The sequence below is a fragment of the Heptranchias perlo genome, chromosome 25 (genome assembly GCF_035084215.1).
Source record: "Heptranchias perlo isolate sHepPer1 chromosome 25, sHepPer1.hap1, whole genome shotgun sequence".
NCBI classification, from domain to species: Eukaryota; Metazoa; Chordata; class Chondrichthyes; order Hexanchiformes; family Hexanchidae; genus Heptranchias; species Heptranchias perlo.
The window spans coordinates 15,542,316-15,562,638 of record NC_090349.1 but is presented as its reverse complement, the minus strand read 5'-3'; the positions used below and the strand labels follow the sequence as shown (position 1 = coordinate 15,562,638).

Below are 20,323 nucleotides of genomic sequence, written 5' to 3'. Positions count from 1 at the left end.
AATGTAAGGAATCTTACAACACCAGGTTATAGTCCAACAATTTTATTTTAAAATCACAAGCTTTCGGAGATTATCTCCTTCGTCAGGTGAGTGAACTCACCTGACCTGACGAAGGAGATAATCTCCGAAAGCTTGTGATTTTAAAATAAAATTGTTGGACTATAACCTGGTGTTGTAAGATTCCTTACATTAAAATCAGTGGGTTTGAAATCCTGCTGTGCGGATACTAGTGTTAAACGATTAGCACCGCATTTGAAGTAGCAGACAAAGGAATTTCACGGGAACACATTGCTGCATTAATTGCTAATATCATGCAGCACAATTAGAATTTGAAAATCCTGGAAACACTCTGCAGGTTGGGCAGCATCTGTGGAGAGAAACAGAGCTAACGTTTCAGGTCGATGACCTTTAATTAGAACTGGAAGAAGTTAGAGTTTTAATAGTTTTAAGCAAATACAGAAGCAGGGATAGAAAGTGGGGGGGGGGGAGGGGTGGAGAAGGAAAGAACAAAGGGAAAGGTCCATGATAGGGTGGAGGACAGAACCTTTCCCTTTGTTCCTTCCTTCACCCCTCCCCCCAAACTTTTTTTTCCCCCAGCACTGCACTTGCTTAAAAACTGTTAAATCTCTAACTTCCAGTTCTGATGAAAGGACATCGACCTGAAACGTTAACTCTGTTTCTCTCTCCACAGATGCTGCCCGACCTGCAGAGTATTTCCAGAATCTGCAGTATTTTGCTTTTGTACAATTAGAACCTACAAAAGTAGAGGTTTGGTCCAGCTCTAGTGATTACGCATCCACAGCACAACAGCACCTCTGTGATGTGTGGACTGCTTTGTAATACATTCATCAAGGAATATAATCATCCTGATTTCCTTTCCTCATGTAAACAGTAAGCGTTAATTAAAGCTTTGCCTCTGCTGTGAATAGCATGTTAATTTCCTTAATAATGCTGTTCAGAGCACTTGACATGCTGATGAGGTGTAAGTAGAAGGCAGTTCGGGCTGTCTGCAAACAATTGCTTTATCAGAGGGACTGACTGAACCACATTTACAGCAATAAACTCATCATTCAGAATATCATCGGGTAATGGGTTGTAGCGTCAACAGCTTGACATTTGCAGTTGTTATGGTGACTGATAAAATAGATGAGAGTTGGATCATTGTAATTTTCTATAAATATGCCAACAGGATGTTTGATTAGTGTGCCTTATCCCACAGATGGTTTTAGAACTATGAAAATTCACAATTTTTCTGCAATTTAAAATGTCTAGTGTGCTTGGCTGTGATAAAACCAGTGACACTCTGTAAAAATACATTGTTTTTTTAACAATTGGACTTTCCTTGGCATTGGTCACAGTGAGCCAGAGGGCTGTGGTAAAAGATTGTCAGATGGTAAAGTAAGTTGCATAGTAGCAGTGTTTTTAAGTGATCATTGGCCATGTGTCAGCCTTGGCTCAATGGTAGCACTCTCACCTCTGAGTCAGACAGTCATGGGTCTAAGCACGACTCCAGATACTTGAGCATACTTCAGTACAGTACGGAGAGCGTGCTGCACCATTAGAGGTGCCGTCTTTTGAATGAGACATTAAACCGCGGCCCTGTCAGCCCTCTCAGGTAGATGTGAAAAATTTCATGGCACTATTTGAAGAAAAGCAAGGGAGTTCTCTGTGTCCTGGCCAAAATTTATCCCTCAAACAGCACAACCAAAAACATTATCTGGTCATTTATCTCATTTATGTTTATGGGACCTTGCTGTGTACAAATTGGCTGTTCTGTTTCCCTACATTACAATAGTTACTACACTTCAAAAGTACTTCAGTGGCTGTGAAGTGCTTTGGAATGTCCTGAGGCTGTGAAAGGCGTTATATGAATGCAAGTTCTTGTTCAATTTAAAAAAAATACTATCTGCCTATCCTAATTGGTTGGGTACAATCAGGGTAAGTGTATATTTACAGCAATAAACTCATCATTCAGAATATCATCGGGTAATGGGTTGTAGCCTCAACAGCTTGACATTTGCACTTGTTATGGTGACTGATAAAATGGATAAGAGTTGGATCATTGTAATTTTCTATAAATATGCCAACAGGATGTTTGATTAGTGTGCCTTAGATAGTTTTAGAACTATGTAAATTCAAATAAAAGTGTATCATCAGGATAAGAGTTTTATTTAGCCCATCAGGATTTTTTTAGATAATTTGAGAACTGAAGAGCCTTTGCCTATAGTGCAAGACTGCAGCAAGGTTTAAAAGATTAGAAGAGTATTTCTGCCCTCTACACTGCTCTCACCTTCACATTAGCAGACTCCACAGAAAGGCTAAAGGGAGCCTGGGATGTACCAAGCAGGTCGGACCCTCTTCTTTGAGGTCCAGTGAATCCACAGGCATCGATCTTTGCCTTGCACCTGTACTTGGTATAAACACTCCTTGCCTCATGCCACTTAAATTGGAGCCCAGGCTTTTAAGCCAACAAGGCAGAATCCGGAATAAGATATGATACCCCTTTATATAACTGTGCATAGTTTTGTTTATTTTGTCTACTTTTTCAAGTTCTTTTTGTTACTTTATTCACCGTTCACCATTTTCAAATGAAATGCCCCAGAGTTTTCAGGGTTTGAGTTTCTGGCCTGAAGCTACTGAGACTGTCGTAAGTTCTGCTGTGCTTTGAATATGTAACTTGGATGTTTGCCATATCTGCAGCTCTGTTAGAAAATTAGAACCAATCATTTATTAAGTGCTGCAACAAAACACCCTTAATTATTCTGCATAATCCCTATCTCTGTAACCTCCACCAGCCCTATAACTCTCCAAGATCTCAGTGCTCCTCCAATTCTGGCTTCTTGCGCATCCCTGATTTTCATCGCTCCATCATTGGTTGCCGTGCCTTCAGCTGCCTCGGCCCTAAGCTTTGGAATTCCCTCCCTAAACCTCTCCGTCTCTCAGCCTCTCTCTCCTCCTTTAAGTCGCTCCTTAAAACCTACCTCTTTGAACAAGCTTTTGGTCACCTGTCCTAATATCTCATCATGTAGCTCGGTGTCAAAATTTGTCTGAAAACGCTCCTGTGAAATGCCTTGGGATGTTTTTCCTATGTTAAAGTCGCTTTATAAATGCAAGTTGTTACTGGATGCAAGATAGATTTGTAAAATGGCTGCAACTGATTAAAAAAGCAAGTTGTTGCAAGAAGGGAATAAATATATTCATGGGTAGCTGTTTGGTGGGTTCAGGATCAATTTTTAGCCTTGACTTATGTGCAATCCTGGTGTATGGATGTATCACTTGTTCCATTCTAGGCTGCCAAATAGACTATTTCATGGTAGTAAGCCTCCCATTTAAGATAGGGAAAGAATCTACAGGAGGATTTGTTCTAACTTGCTTAACGCATCTCCTGTTGACTAATACACGCTGATATTACCAATGGTTGCATAGCAATAATACTCATACTACAGGCCACAGGCTTTTTGTGGCCTACCTCACCATCATCTGTGCCACTTAGCAGACTTGCAACTCTGGATCACCAATAATCTGTCTTATCTGTAGAACCTTGACAAAGCTGAGATTCAGAACTGTACCTTTTCCTGTTCTCCAGCAAGAGAAAGCAAGGGATTGTAATGAAAGAGGCAATACTATTACACAATCCATAGACCCAGTAAAAAAGTTGCACTAAAAGTATTGACCCATGTCCCATCACTTTGTAGTGCAGTTTATAGGAGGACTATTGAGAATGGTCCTTAAGCAAGAAACAGCATGGAACTGTGGCCCTCAACAAAATGTTAATGAATAACACTGTAGTCTAGGAAACTGCAGCCTAGAGCACCAAACCTTAATGGCTAAAGGAAGAATAGGCCTGCTATCCGCCACCATGGTGGTATTCTGGTTTTGTAGCAATATTTCCCACACTCATTTGACAGGCAACTGGTGAACACAGCTAAACAAGGACAAGGTTTCTTCAAGCGGCTGAGGAGAGAGGAGAAGGAGAAACAAAGTGTGCTGTTGATGGAGCAGAAGAGACTAATGGAGAAACGCAGAATAGCATGGCAACCTCCCAAGTCCTCTTCAGACGAGGAATCTGAGGAAGAGCGAGATGAAGTGAAAAGGTAAGGGATTCTTTGATATTATTAGAGGTGTACAATGTTAATTTAATATACTACACATTTCACTGTTGTAAACATTTCCGTCATGCATGTCCAGCCTTTACCATTTTATCTTTTATCAGGAGTAGTAATTCAAATTGGAATCTGGCAGCAGGGAAATTAGCTACAACATTAATCTTTATTTACAGTGAAAGAAGCAAGGTTATGTTTTATTCTAAAGATGATTATCTGTATGTTAAGAAACACAGTCCCTGCCATCTTCTATGTAGATGGTAAGAGCATGGACATGGTCAAGTGGTCCAATTTGATCTGAAGCCTGCCTGATGACTCTCCAGAGCCTGCTCCACTGTGGGTATCATTCTTTGCAGAATTAGCAACTCCAAAAGTTTGTAAGCACAGCTCAGAAGTGATAAAGGATGATAGCTAGCTGGGAGGAAGTGATTCTTTCCTGGTTTTGGTATAGCTTTCACCCTAGCTTTTTGCCATATCCTTGGGCTGTCTTGGATGACACGGTGCATGTGTTTCTTGACTTGTCAGCAGCATATGATACTGTCTGACACACTGGCCTACTGTTCAAGATGTCAAAGATGTTATCAAAGATGGCTTGTTTTGGCTATCGAGATGATGTTTTGAGACAAACAATTCCAGGTGATGCTAGACAATAAAAGAAAGATTTGTATTTACATAGCGCCTTTCACGACCTCAGAAACGTCCCAAAGCGCTTTACACTTTAAATGTACTTCATTGGCTGTAGTCAGTGTTGCAATGTAGGAAACTGAGCACATGGAGGATCCAAAAGAACGGATTCCCCCAGGGATCTGTTCTTGCTCCAACTCTTCTTAATATATTTACAAATGATCAGCTCCAACAATTTCCAGGCCATTCAAGCATGCATCTGACTGGCTTCAAGAGACAGAGACTTCAAAAAGATTTAGGACAAACTTGAACCAAGACATGGCAACTATCAGTGACTATTGCAAAAAGTGGAGACTTAAGCCCAGTGTGTTGAAGATATGCTTCCATTTTAATCATGCTAATGCTTCACAAAGAACTCAACATTTTCTTGGATGGAGAATGGCTGTCACATGACCCAAAACCACTCCATCTAAGATTAACTTTAGATCACACATTTACCTACAAGGACCCACCTCACCAAGGTAAGTCAGAAGATCAAGAGCAGAAATGGTCTCCTAAATAAGCTTGTGAGTTCAACTTGGGGAAGTAATGCGCAAACATTGCACAGCTCAGCAATAGCTCTCTGCTACTCAGTTGGAGAATATTGTGCACCTGCGTGGTTAAACTTTTCCCACACAAAACTAGTTGATGTACAATTAATTCAAACAATGATAAAAACGACAGGGATTATGAGACCAACAAACACTGAAATGGCTACCAGTCTCTCAAATATATGAGACCCAATGTTAACTCAGCGGGAGTCGGAAGATGGGGATTGAGGCAGATTCCAAACTGTCCGGATGATGGCAGCGTGAGGTCTGGGAAATTTTATCTCCCGGACCTCCTCTGAATAGGCCCGGTCAGTCTCCAGTGGTGGCTACTTCCTGGAATAAATCCATTTTATTTTTGTTACATTCTAGAAGTTACGAGGTATGTGTACTTTTTTCTTCCTCATTCCATTATTGGCACTGCTTATTTACTGCTGGCATCTGTGTGATTTCTCTGTAGAAGATGGATGCCTTTGTCATACCCAGCTCAAAAAGGAGGAAATCTAGAAATAACATATCTGGACTTCCACCTTGACAGCTCTAATTCCCATGTATCTGTGTTTTGGAGCTATACTGCCCAGTAATGCAAGGGTTAAATATCTCTCTTCCCCCCTTTACCCCCCAGTATTCTGCACTTTAATCAGATATGAAAAATGTTAAATTGTAAAACTCGCAGTTAAGTGGTTGTAATTTTTTGTGCTGGAATTTGGAGCCTGAGTGCCAGTTAATCTTGTTGAGATTGCCTATTTTTATGTCTTCATGTGCATCTTCCAAAGGTATTATTCCGCACTGATGACATTGCAATAGTGTCTAGGTCATCATTTAATATTATTTTAGCACTACTTTAATTTTCATTAGTGCCTTGGCTCAGTGGTGCCATTCTTTCCCCTGAGTCAGAGGTTGTGGGTTCAAGCCAGAACTTGACTGCTTAATCCTACTGAGGAAGTACTGCAATGCTGCCTTTCGAACGAAATGTTAAACCGAGGTCCCATCTGCCCTCGAATGGATGTAAAAGATCCCATGGTCCTATTGAGGGATTCTCTCGATGTCCTGGCTAACATTGATCCCTCAACCAGCAGCAACAAAAACAGTTTAACTGATAATTGATCTCATTGCTCTTTATGGGACCTTGATGTGTGTAAATTGGTTGTTGCATTTGCTACAAATTAACAGTGACTGCACTTCAATCCTAATTCAATGGCTGTGTAGCGATTTGGGATGTCCTGAGAATGTGAAAGGCACTATATCAAAATGCAAATTCTTTCTCTTCCCGTGCTCCCTCACTCGCTCCTTCACTCTCTCCCTCTTTCTCTCCTTCCTTCATTCCTTCTCTCTTGTTTTCATATATATAGTAAAAAAAAATGCTGTCTTGTAAAGAGTGAGTTTTAATTTGATCTGTGAATTCAGGCAAGCTTCATTAGCTGCTCAAGTTCTTCTTGCCTGGTTTATGGACTCCTCAATTTAAATTTGAGCCTTATTACAACTCACTCCCAACCAGCCACAACTCTTCAGTACTACTGATCGCTACCTTTTAATCTGTAAAACATCAGCTTAATGCGAACTTGGAGTGAATGATGTTAGTTAAGCCTTGGAAATGGTTGCTATGGATCTTTTAGAAATGGACTTGTTAAGCTTTTCTCCAGCACTGCACTCAAAGTAGATATAAATCTAGAGTTCAGGATCACCTACCGTGGATTGAAATATCAAAGAGCTTCTAAATCATTTGACTACAGCATCCTAATCCTCACAAGAGGTGCAAAGCAGCATTTTCAGCTTTGATTTAAATCCCTCCATGGAGCCTTATTCCTGGAGGACTAATGGCCACTTCCTATGTGTAATCAATAAAAGTCTGTATTTATGTCAAATGCTTATGAAGCAGGTTGCATTCAGGTGATGGTTTTGAGCAGATTACAAAAGGCTCAAGTACCAAGACATGTGAATTGAAACATTAGGAAGCTAGAACTGAAATGAGAAGTGGAGCTGAACCTTAAGGCCAGCCCAGCTCCCTAATTGTAATAGGCTCCCAGTTCTTGGAAAATGAGCGCTAGAAGCTAAGCCCAGCAATCAACAATACTACAGGAAAGGTTGCTGAAGAAACCTTGAAATATGCAAAAATGGCATTAGAATAACAACGCAGGGAGCAAAATGCAAGTAAACATCTCTGCTCCCACCAAAGCAAACACAACTTTTCAATGTACTTTCGGAATTGAAAGGTATCTCTTAACAATCCAGCTACAACAAGCCAGGCCATCACTGTACTATTTTGCCTATTCGTATGGATGAAAGGCGCACTGAGGGCAGAGCTTGCTCACATAATGCAAATTTATGCGTGGGTCTTCATTAACATAACCCCTCCTTTGCAAAGTGGCTGATGCTGGTTGTTAACACAGCCTCACTTAGTCCCACTGTTGTTGCACTGCAAATTGCGGTATGAATTAACGCAGCACTTGCCACCAAATCTTGATGCATGTTTGCCCATGTTGTGGCTCTATGCTGCCAACGGAGCCTCACAATTTCAAGGCTCCTGTGTTGGTTGAGAGGTCAAAGCTCGTTTGGAACTTGCCCTTGTAACAAGATTAAAGGCCCTATTTTTAACTCGGAGCCAGTTTTGGGTGGATGGTCAGCTGGTTAATAACTCACCTGCTGCTCTAGAAGGGAGATCCGGGGTATTTTAACTTCCGGGTCTCACTTAAATCATGCTGGCCAACTTCCGGGAAAGGAAGTCGGCGGGAAGCAGTGGAAAATCACGCGGTCTGGAGGCTGCCTGCCAACAGTAGGTAGATGGTGGGATTGGCTGCCGAGACCGTCATGTGAGCATCTTGCAATCGGGAAGGAGGAGCAAGTACATGGCAGAGGAGGCCTAAGATTTCTTGTAGGGCCCAGAGGAGCACTCCTGGCCCTGCAAGGAAACTAAAAAAACTTACCTGTTGGGGCCTCTTCAGTGCCCAGATCCTCTATGCCGCTGTCTTCACCAGGCAGGAGAGCCACTGTGGCTTCCTGCTTCGGTCACGAGTTAAAATTGGGTGCCAATGACATCATTGGGACCCTACAAGCATATGTAAGAGAGGACTCTACTGACTTTGGACAGGTGACCTTGCCGACTGCTCAGTAGAGCAAGTTAAAATAGGCAACTGGGAGTCACCTGGGCTACCCTGGTAGTTTTCACCGGATGGGTAGGGTTAGGATTGGCCCCTATATCTTAAAAAGATATTTTCACTCAAGTTAGTGGAGTGGTGTACCTTGACTTGGAGGGATAAGATGTGCCATTGAGTTCAGTGTGGCTGTCATTCAGTAGCACTGTGACTTTCTGTCCATGGCCTTTCCCACAGAAAATATTATTATGCCAGTGAAATATTTGGACAAGTGATGTTCTTCACACCAAAGTATAAGTTTAACTAAGGATATCCAAGGCTGAGAAATACTCATTATTAACAACAATATTTGCTAACAGAATCTGTTTCACTACATGCAGTAGATATGAGGTTTCATTTTATGGTTCGCACGATGATTAAATAAACTGTAAGCTTCACAGTTGCAGTTCACAAATGTCATCTCATTCCCTCAATACATGAAATTGCTCCCAGGTTATTATTAATTAGAAGCTTCTCTCTATAGAAAAAGTATGCTTTGTTTTTTGTTCTCTCTATGCTTTTTCTCCATCATTTTCCATGTGTTTATGTCTCTTCCTCCTGCACCTTTGGTCTCCAAGTGGTGCCGACACTAATGATTCTCAAAGGGAGCCCTGACATGGCTTCCAAGTGGAAATCTCAAGGTAGCACGTATAGAGATGGGGATGATTCCTTCAGCACAGCATTAGTAGTACCTTGAGACTCATTCTTGGATGCTGTATCAGGTTCCAATTTGAGAATGCAATGTTGGTTTTCCCCACTTCACCATGACTGAAAGTGCAGGCACCACAGAGCTGCTGCCAGGGTTCTGACAGTGGCACTCTTCAGCCAGGTACTGAAAGGTGACTGGGAGTCACCTGGGCTACCCTGGTAGTCTTTCCCTCCTCATGAGCGATTCCTCTATACAGCATCTCAACTCGTTACCCAACTGAGATTGGGGACTTGTAAAAAGCTGAAGATGCAAATCATAGAATCATACAGTACGGAAGGAGGCCATTCAGCCCACTGTGCCTGTGCCGGCTCTTTGAACGAGCTATCAAATTAGTCCCACTCCCCTGCTCTTTCCCCATATCCCTGCAAATTTTTCCCCTTCAAGTATTTATCCAATTCCCTTTATAAAGTTACTATTGAATCTGCTTCCAAATGTCTCTTGTTTGTCTGGATGTTGCTTGTTCTGTCCTTTCGCTGACAGCACAATACTGTTAAATCATTTAGAGTATTTTTTTAATATAAAACAATTGATTGCAACAAATAGATTCACAAACTACATTTTGAGTAATAAGTATGTAAGTAAGTATGAATTGAGAAACAGCCATCAAGACCAGTCCTTTCAGCAGACAAGGTATGTCCTCATGTAGTCTACCCAACCCATTTGCAGAACCTTGCAGACCCTCGTAAGAGCAGCTCCACGTGCCCTCCGTCTCTGAAATAAAATTCCCAGAAATCCTGCACCCATGAAGTTGTATCTCAGCGTTCATGTCAGAAAGATGTTAGTTTGTTCAAAATTCAGTAAGTGTTGGACTCCGAGTTAATGGAAAAACATTAATTCTGATTTAATTGCGACCGTATTTTCATGTGATGGTATTTTGTGCAGATTTTTTGAAACCGAGCCAGTCTTCTCACCACAATCAAATGCAATAAGACTCAACTCCCGAAAAACTTCCAGCAAAGGAAAGGCTGTGGCTGCACGACCTTACACCCCACTACATTGTAGCCTGTTATCAACCAGATTGACGGAGACAGACATGTGAGTACAGTTCTAAATAAATAAGCCTGGACTGGACACTTAAGAATGCTGCATGACTAAGCTATATTTACTGTACCATCCAATGCATCTCTTTAAAAGGGAACCACCCATCCCTGAATTGTATTCCAGCCCCCTCGAGATGAAGGCCAATATTCCATTAGCCTTTTTAATTACTTTTTGTACCTGTGCACTAGCCTTAGTGATTTGTGTACCTGGACACCCAAATCTCTTTGCTCCTCCACAGCTCCTCCTCTCTCATCATTAAGAAAATACTCCAATTTGTCTTTCTTAGATCCAAAGTGGATGCCCTCACGCTTCCCCGCATTGAACTCCATCTGCCACGGTTTTGTCCACTCGCTTAATCTGCCTGTGTCCCTTTGTAACTTCTTGCTCCAATCTACACAACTAATTGTGCCTTCCAATTTAGTGGTGATAAAATGTTATATGACAAAAGAAACTTCATTAAAAATCCTGCGCATCTCAATCATGTAAGAATGAAAGTCAGGAAAGGGTCGCCACAGAAATTCAACACAAGCTCAAAATGCTTTGTAGCAATGTATGTTAACTAAAGTGTAACACAGCCATTTTAACATAATTCCATTGGGTCCTGCTAATGGGTTACAATCAGGGCAAAATTCCTGTGTGTACTATTTGTATGAAAATCGTTAATATGCTCATTATAAACGAGTTTAGGATTTCTTACAAATAACAAATGTTCTTTGTGCCTTTAAGCAACTAACGTTAAGGTTTTTCAATGCAGAACACTTTTAAGAATCTATCCTAATCTAGTCAGGTCTTTATTACTCAATTCCTGATAGCACATAGATTTCCAAAATGTATCATTGAACTTTCTAGATATAATTTTGCTATAATGGCAACTTTGCAAGAAAATTTAATATAAAATTTGCCTATTTTACTGATTCCTTCCATCTTAAATAATGCGACATGTGAAATCCTCCATCAGAAGCTGTAATTACACTGTGATTTCTGCCTTTCTTTCAACAATCAACTCTAATCACTTCACAGGTCTATTTTCATAATTATGCTGGTTTTTCATTAACTGGCTCTTTGCCTGAGATGCTTTCATCATTTTTTTTGAGTATCAAATGATTTTACCTGTTCAGGTTTAAAGTACCTGATTACAAGGTAGCTGGTGGCACAGCCTAGCAGTGAACTGATGTATAGCTCATAAGTAACCCGTTCTATCCAGAAGTATCACTGACTGCCTGTTCCAGCACCCAATTCCCAATGTTATGGCCAAAGCTCTCTAGTGCACTTCCCTATTGTCCTGTTTGGAACAGGACATTCTGGAGTTTCGAGTGCAAATTCAGTAGTGGGTAACTGGCATGGGATTGGTCCTTCCAGGTGATTTATAAGGTGTATGGGATAGATTTTGAGCTTGGCGCTCTCAGCGCAAAGCTTCATGGGTTAGGAATACGAATAGGGAATTCGGGTGTGGATGTAAAATCATGTGGGCCATGTCAAGCGTGCTGACCTCGCCTCCAAATTTGAGGCTTGCACACACATTCCCAAATTCCCGATATCTGTTCCCGTCGCACCAAACTCTGTGCCAAGCGTGCCAAATCGTAAGATTCACCCCATAACGCACAGTGTGATAGAAATGCAGGGTTAATGCCCATAATTCTCCATATGCTGGGTTCCTAATTTCACCCGGACTATTGTGGGGATGGACAGAGATATCCTACACCAGAGAGAAAGAGGGAAAATGCAGAGAAAGAGAGACTGGGAGAAAAAGAAAAGTCAAGTCAAGCACTTGAGCACCTGCTAATGGTTGACCACAGGCAGCATTGACAGGCTTAGGCAGAGATCTAAGTGAGTAACACAGGAAGAAGCAAATATGTTTTAATATTGCTTTATTAAATTGAAAATCCACTGCTTCCCGGTGGTCCAGTTGGCAGTTGCACCACATGAAGTGGAACTGAGCCCGACAGATGAGGAAAGTTCCAGACAAAATCCCCAGTCGTACTCGATTATCTGTTCTGAGCTGTGTAGCAGCATAGATGGTACAATTGCCCTCAGTGTCTCTGAAATGGGAGGGAAAAAAATCAGACCGCATTCCCACATCTGATCATTGTTTGGTAATCTCTGCTGGAAAGTTCAGGTGTGTGGGCTTCAGATAAGGACAGAATCAGACTCGGCCTTGATGTCCTCTCACGGTCTAATAGCCAGGCACTTGGCTCATGCATGAGGACGAGTCACTTGGATGAGGTACCAGTGGACAACTGATGCCCATGGAACCATACCTCAGCAAGTGTCAGCAACTTCAGGTGAGGAGGGGAATCCCATCTGATGAGACTTAACATATTTTAACTGAACCCATTGAAGACTACATTCCCCAAACCTCTTTGCCTCTCCACCTCTCGCCTCCTTAAAACCTATCTCTTTGACCAAGTGTTTGGTCACCCGTCCTAATATCTCCATCTTTGGCTCTATTTCAATTTTTGCATGATTATGCTCCTGTGAAGTGCTTTGGGATGTTTTACTATGGTTAAAGGAGCTTTATAAATGCAAGTTGTTGTTTACTGCTCTAATTTCCATGTTTGCTTTCCTGCAGGGAACCACTTTTTCGACAGCTCTGTGCCTTGAACTGGCTGCTAGAGGCAGTGACTGTAGAGCCGCTGAGCACAATGGCGCCTGTTTCAACCTGCTGGAGCGCCAGGTAACGCTTCCCACAGTCACATATATGCATCTCATGGATTGCCCTGCACGTTTCTTTTAGTGGCAGTGATTTAGATTGTACCTTCATTAAGATACCGGCATAACTAAAGATTTCTCCTGCAGCCCCCTGATAAACCTGTGCATAAATACACTGCCATGGAATAGCTGTCTCAGCTCTGTGCTGAGTAAACTGATTTCAACTGGGGCTGCAGTTGGGGTGCTATAGTTAAGCCTCAATGTCCCTGAGATAGTGAGGGGGAAAATAAATCGGGCGGGATTCCTGCTCCTGAACGCCATCCAAAGACCCCTGCTGCAAAGTGCATATGTGCGGATATCAGGTAAGGAAAGAATCAGACGTCGTTACCTGCAAGTTCGTTCCACGTGGTCACCATTTACTGTCTGAAGAACTTCCTGTGGTCAGATAATGAAAACCCCCTCATCTCACCCATCCAGGCCTTTCTCGGGAGCAATGGGCTTCACGCTGTAATTATAAATTTAGTTGTGACTAATAACCCGGTCAGGCCTTTATGTGACTCCAGACCCACAGCAATGTGGTTGATTCTTAATTGCCCTCTGAAATGGCCTAGCAAGCCACTCAGTTGTAAAATCTTGCTAAAAAGTCACTAAGAATAAAACCGGGCAGACCACCCGGCATCGAACCACTAGGCACCGGACACGACGAAGGCAAACCAAGCCCAGTCGACCCTGCAAAGTCCTCCTCACTAACATCTGGGGACTTATGCCAAAATTGCGAGAGCTGTCCCACAGACCAGTCAAGCAACAACCTGATATAGCCATACTCACAGAATCATACCTTTCAGCCAACGTCCCGGACTCTTCCATCACCATCCCTGGGTATGTCCTGTCCCACCGGCAGGACAGACCCACCAGAGGTGGCGATACAGTGATATACAGTCAGGAGGGAGTGGCCCTGGGAGTCCTCAACATTGACTCTGGACCCCATGAAATCTCATGGCATCAGGTCAAACATGGGCAAGGAAACCTCCTGCTGATTACCACCTACCACCCTCCCTCAGCTGATGAATCAGTCCTCCTCCATATTGAACACCACTTGGAGGAAGCACTGAGGGTAGCAAGGGCACAGAATGTACTCTGGGTGGGGGACTTCAATGTCCATCACCAAGAGTGGCTCGGTAGCACCACTACTGACCGAGCTGGCCGAGTCCTGAAGGACATAGCTGCTAGACTGGGCCTGCGGCAGATGGTGAACGAACTAACACGAGGGAAAAACTTATTTGACCTTGTCCTCACCAATCTACCTGTCGCAGATGCATCTGTCCATGACAGTATTGGTAGGAGTGACCACTGCACAGTCCTCGTGGAGATGAAGTCCTGTCTTCGCACTGAGGATACCGTCCAATGTGTTGTGTGGCACTACCACTGTGCTAAACAGGATAGATTCAGAACAGATCTAGCAGCTCAAAACTGGGCATCCATGAGGTGCTGTGGGCCATCAGCAGCAGCAGAATTGTATTCCAGCACAATCTGTAACCTCATGTTCCTCACGCTACCATTACCAACAAGCCAGGGGATTAACCTTGGTTCAATGTGGAGTGTGGAAGAGCATGCCAGGAGCAGCACCAGGCGTACCTAAAAATGAGGTGCCAACCTGGTGAAACTACTACTCAGGACTACTTGCATGCTAAACAGCGGAAGCAACATGCTATAGACAGAGCTAAGCGATTGCACAACCAACGGATCAGATCAAAGCTCTGCAGTCCTGCCACATCCAGTCGTGAATGGTGATCGACAATTAAACAACTAATGGGAGGAGGAGGCTCTACAAACATCCCCATCCTCAATGATGGCGGAGTCCAGCACGTGAGTGCAGAAGACAAGGCTGAAGCGTTTGCAACCATCTTCAGCCAGAAGTGCCGAGTGGATGATCCATCTCGGCCTCCTCCCGATATCCCCACCATCCTGGAAGCCAGTCTTCGGCCAATTCGATTCACTCCACGTGATATCAAGAAACGGCTGAGTGCACTGGATACAGCAAAGGCTATGGGCCCTGACAACATCCGGCTGTAGTGCTGAAGACTTGTGCTCCAGAACTAGCTGCGCCTCTAGCCAAGCTGTTCCAGTACAGCTACAACACTGGCATCTACCCGACAATGTGGAAAATTGCCCAGGTATGTCCTGTCCACAAAAAGCAGGACAAATCCAATCCGGCCAAATACCGCCCCATCAGTCTACTCTCAATCATCAGCAAAGTGATAGAAGGTGTCGTCGACAGTGCTATCAAGCGGCACTTACTCACCAATAAGCTGCTCACCGATGCTCAGTTTGGGTTCCGCCAGGACCACTCGGCTCCAGACCTCATTACAGCCTTGGCCCAAACATGGACAAAAGAGCTGAATTCCAGAGGTGAGGTGAGAGTGACTGCCCTTGACATCAAGGCAGCATTTGACCGAGTTGTGGCGCCAAGGAGCCCTAGTAAAATTGAAGTCAATGGGAATCAGGGGGAAAACTCTCCAGTGGCTGGAGTCATACCTAGCACAAAGGAAGATGTTGGTGGCCAATCATCTCAGCCTCAGGACATTGCTGCAGGAGTTCCTCAAGGCAGTGTCTTCGGCCCAACCATCTTCAGCTGCTTCATCAATGACCTTCCCTCCATCATAAGGTCAGAAATGGGGATGTTCGCTGATGATTGCACAGTGTTCATCTGAGGGGTTGCGAATGGAACTGATGAAGCAATCCGAGCCCGCATGCAGCAAGACCTGGACAACGTCCAGGCTCGGGCTCATAAGTGGCAAGTAACATTCGCGCCAGACAAGTGCCAGGCAATGACCATCTCCAACAAGAGAGAGTCTAACCACCTCCCCTTGACATTCAACGGCATTAACATCGCCGAATCCCCCACCATCAACATCCTGGGGGTCACCATTGACCAGAAACTTAACTGGACCAGTCATATAAATATGGTGGCTACAAGAACAGGTCAGAGGCTGGGTATTCTGTGGTGAGTGACTCACCTCCTGACTCCCCAAAGCCTTTCCACCATCTACAAGGCACAAGTCAGGAGTGTGATGGAATGCTCTCCACTTGCCTGGATAAGTGCAGCTCCAACAACACTCAAGAAGCTCGATACCATCCAGGACAAAGCAGCCCACTTGATTGGCACCCCATCCACCACCCTAAACATTCACTCCCTTCACCACTGGCGCACTGTGGCTGCATTGTGTACCATCCACAGGATGCACTGCAGCAACTTGCCACGGCTTCTTCGACAGCACCTCTCAAACCCACGACCTCTACCACCTAGAAGGACAAGAGCAGCAGGTACATGGGAACAACACCACCTGCACGTTCCCCTCCAAGTCACACACCATCCTGACTTGGAAATATATCGCCGTTCCTTCATCGTCGCTGGAACAAAATCCTGGAACTCCCTTCCTAACAGCACTGTGGGAGAACCTTCACCACACGGACTGCAGCGGTTCAAGAAGGCGGCTCACCACCACTTTCTCAAGGGCAATTAGGGATGGGCAATAAATGCCGGCCTCGCCAGCGACGCCCATGAACGAATTTTTTTAAAAACTAGCTGTTAAGTGGACATTATTTGTTTATCATTTAGAAAATTAGCACCATTGTTACTATTTCCATAGTTGTAAACAATTTTACAACACCAAGTTATAGTCCAGCAATTTTATTTTAAATTCACAAGCTTTCGGAGGCTTCCCCCTTCGTCAGGTGAACGATGTGAGTCCAGCAATTTTATTTTAAATTCACAAGCTTTCGGAGGCTTCCCCCTTCGTCAGGTGAACGATGTGAGGTGTTTGACAGTACACAGGAATAGCACACAGGATGATCAGAAGCTGGGAGCCCCAGGCTACGTGAGGTACATTTTAGTTTCTTGTGTGGTTGTGTATTTTATTTATACAATTTACTCATATGCAAGTACTGTATATAGAGAACCGGGAACAACAACATCCTTTTAGAATTACATGAATATGTATACAAGCCAACCTAGAAAACTCACAAAAAAGCTGAAAAAGAGCTTCAAAATACCTGACACAGTTTCAGAAAAAATAACAACTTAAATAAATTGTAAACAATTTTACAACACCAAGTTATAGTCCAGCAATTTTATTTTAAATTCACAAGCTTTCGGAGATTTTCTCCTTCCTCAGGTAAATGTTTCAAGATCTTGAAACATTTACCTGAGGAAGGAGAAAATCTCCGAAAGCTTGTGAATTTAAAATAAAATTGCTGGACTATAACTTGGTGTTGTAAAATTGTTTACAATTGTCAACCCCAGTCCATCACCGGCATCTCCACAACTTAAATAAAAGCCAACAGTTGAAAAACAGCCCTGTGAATGGGCCCACCATCAGATCCCCCACTTAACAGTGACAGTTAAATTCTGCCTATTACGTGAAAACAAGTTGTTGTGCTGAGAGTGTCATGGGACTTGAGCTTGTTGTAACTTAAGTGTTGGTATAATAGATTTAGGGGTTCAGGTCATCTGCATGGACCCCTGATGCAGGCCTGTTGCTTAGTGGGGGCCTGCACCCAAAGGAAAAAGCTGCTTTTTCTTGGAGAAACCCTGACATGTGGGTTAAAAGGCTGACCGATTGTAAATATGTACATAGCCTGATGCTGTTGTGGATAATACTGGAGGGTGCTTGGGTTAGGCACTGTAGCATGTGCAGTTACTTGAAGGAACAATCTCTTTTCAGACACACACACACACACGACTAAATCTTGGGACATCTGGACTTTGAGAGTTACTTTAGCAATCCTAATGATGGAAGATTACAGGAATGGGCCTGGCTCGTTTTTGTGGTATTATAATAACTTTTAAGAATTCTTTATATTTTTGGCATATTACTGGTGTTGGCATTGGATGTCTTTTTTTCTGCACTGAAAACTGCAGTTGGAAAAGACCAAAAGCTCTTTAAAGCATGAAGGACTATCTGTAAATAACGACTGGGGCCAGGGATCCAAGTGTAGGTTGTAAAATTCATAATAGTTCAGTTGAAAGGAAGCCATCTGCCAATATTACATAGACAGGTTAAGGGGTGATCTGATTGAAGTTTATAAGATATTAAGGGGAACAGATAGGGTGGATAGAGAGAAACTATTTGCGCTGGTTGGGGATTCTAGGAGTCGGGGGCACAGTCTAAAAAATTAGAGCCAGACCTTTCAGGAGTGAGATTAGAAAACATTTCTACACACAAAGGGTGGTCGAAGTTTGGAACTCTCTTCCGCAAACGGCAATTGATACTAGCTCAATTGCTAAATTTAAATCTGAGATAGATAGCTTTTTGGCAACCAAAGGTATTAAGGGATATGGGCCAAAGGCAGGTATATGGAGCTAGATCACAGATCAGCCATGATCTTATCTAATGGCGGAGCAGGCATGAGGGGCTGAATGGCCTACTCCTGTTCCTATGTTCCTATGACAGCATGAGGCAAAGGAAAACAACCAGTGAGGTAATCTCTAATAGGAAATCTTGTTAATCTTTCAAATAGAACTGGAGGGCTGAAGCCTGGAGTTACTTTTGAAGAGGGAACTTCTTTGTCGAGAATTCGTTTTGCATTCAAATGACTGCAAAGAATTGGAATTAAATTCTCAGTTTTTTCTGTTTGTTATGTTGATATAAACCCAGCCGACTCCCTCAATGGCCTGGTGGGTGAAGGCACCACCCAGTGTGATACTCAACTGAAGGATCTAGGTTCAGTTCCCAGTCTGTGCTGGGTTAGCTGATCAGAGCCATGATGGGCAGTACAATCTGCCACAGTGCCCCTGAGCTTCTGCAGGAGAAAAATTGGCCTCTGGAACATAGGAATAGGAGTAGTCCATTCAGCTCCTCAAGCCTTTTCCATCTTTCTATTAGATCGTGGCTGATCTGTACCTCAACTCTATTTACCCACCTTTGACCCATATCTCTTGATAGCCTTACCCAATAAAAATCTGTCGATCTCGGTCTTGAAAATTTCAGTTGACTCAGCATCCACAGTCTTTTGGGGAGAGAGTTCCAGAGTCCCACTCTTGATTGCTATCTGGCCATTCTTACAGGAAAGTTTATGTGTCGGTGTTCCATGAAAACTAGAGGGAGCTGTGATTCTCTCGACGTGTACAGCTTGCTTGCACTTACTCTCCTACATGAAGAGTAGCTACTTGGCTGTCAGAGCCTGTGGAACTATACCCCAGCAAGGAGTCAACATCCTCAGGAGAGGAGAAAGTTTGGATAAGACAAAAAAAAATCATACCTTTGGTTCAGTGACTGTTGTTAATATAAACTGGAACAAGTTACTGGGCCCAGTAATGCTATGGAGCTGTATTATAACCCACTAATACAGCCATTTAACCCAGGTCTTCAACAATCGGATCTTTACCGCTGTGTATGTTAGTTCAGTTTCTCCCAACCTGTCATTTGATATCAAGAATTGCTCGCTATTTAAACAAAAGTATTTTAAACTAAAAATCTGAAAAAGCACTTGGAGAGAAGTTAATTTTTCAGTTGATTGTAATTCTTTGTATGCTTTTATATAGAGTTCTAATGGCAAGGCTCCCTGTTTAAGAGCCTACAGTCAGTGGAGCATGCTAGAAACCAGACTGAGCAGAATCAATTGAAATTCAGTTTGAATCCCAGTAGCTGTTTAAGAACACAGTGAAACTAGGCTTATCACTTACTCATTTTAATTTACCTGTCAGGTCTCGGAAGAATGACAGTATAATGACCACTGTGCACCACGCTCCCTGATTTATATTAGATATCAGCCACCGCTCCCTTTCGGCTCTGTTGCAAATCAGGCAACTTCCTAATGCTGTTTATTTGTACTCTCTGAAAAATTCAGCTTCTGTAGGAGAGCCAGTGCTTGCTATGAACCAAAATTTCACATTATGCACAAAATATCTGGGTTAGCATACCACTGGATGAACAAACTATCATTCTATTGGGCTATACAGTGGAAATACTACAGAATATCACTGTAAGCTCCAGATGGCTCCACGCTGACAGACCATTTAATTTTGGTTAAGCTCCTAAATTTAATTTATTGTAAGAAGTAAAATTATACAAAAGCAAAAATAAATACAGCAGATTAGATAGAAATACATTACAGCTTTCATCGATACACTGAACTTAGAAAACAGTTTAATGTAACAAATGGCTTCAAGATATTTAGTCCATTTTTTTTTAAGAGCCTTTTAACTGAGGTTAAATATCATACATGAGTATCAATGCACAGAGTTCCAGCTCATCGCTGTAATGTGGAGCTAAATGGTTGAATTATATGTTAGGAGCTTCTGAGCATACAAGTTGTCAATCAAAGCCAGCATCAAACAAGTTAAGGTCTTGTATACCCAAATAATATCTTGACAAGACATAATTAGATTGAAGGTGGAGATAGCTGACTAACCCACCAAAAAAGCACCTGGTCTGCACTCTCCAGACCTCAGCTCCAGCAACATGTAAAAAAAAAAGG

At 42.9% G+C, this 20,323-nt stretch overlaps 1 protein-coding gene across 1 annotated transcript in view; it reads left to right on the top strand.

Annotated features, from left to right (window-relative positions):
* Nucleotides 1-20,323, top strand: part of LOC137342057 (coiled-coil domain-containing protein 60-like) — an 86,424-nt gene that overhangs the window by 28,635 nt on the left and 37,466 nt on the right. The window contains exons 5-7 of the mRNA XM_068005685.1: nucleotides 3,909-4,094; nucleotides 10,037-10,189; nucleotides 12,765-12,869. Of these exons, the coding sequence (XP_067861786.1) occupies nucleotides 3,909-4,094; nucleotides 10,037-10,189; nucleotides 12,765-12,869 (444 nt within the window). The remainder of the gene's footprint in view (nucleotides 1-3,908; nucleotides 4,095-10,036; nucleotides 10,190-12,764; nucleotides 12,870-20,323) is intronic.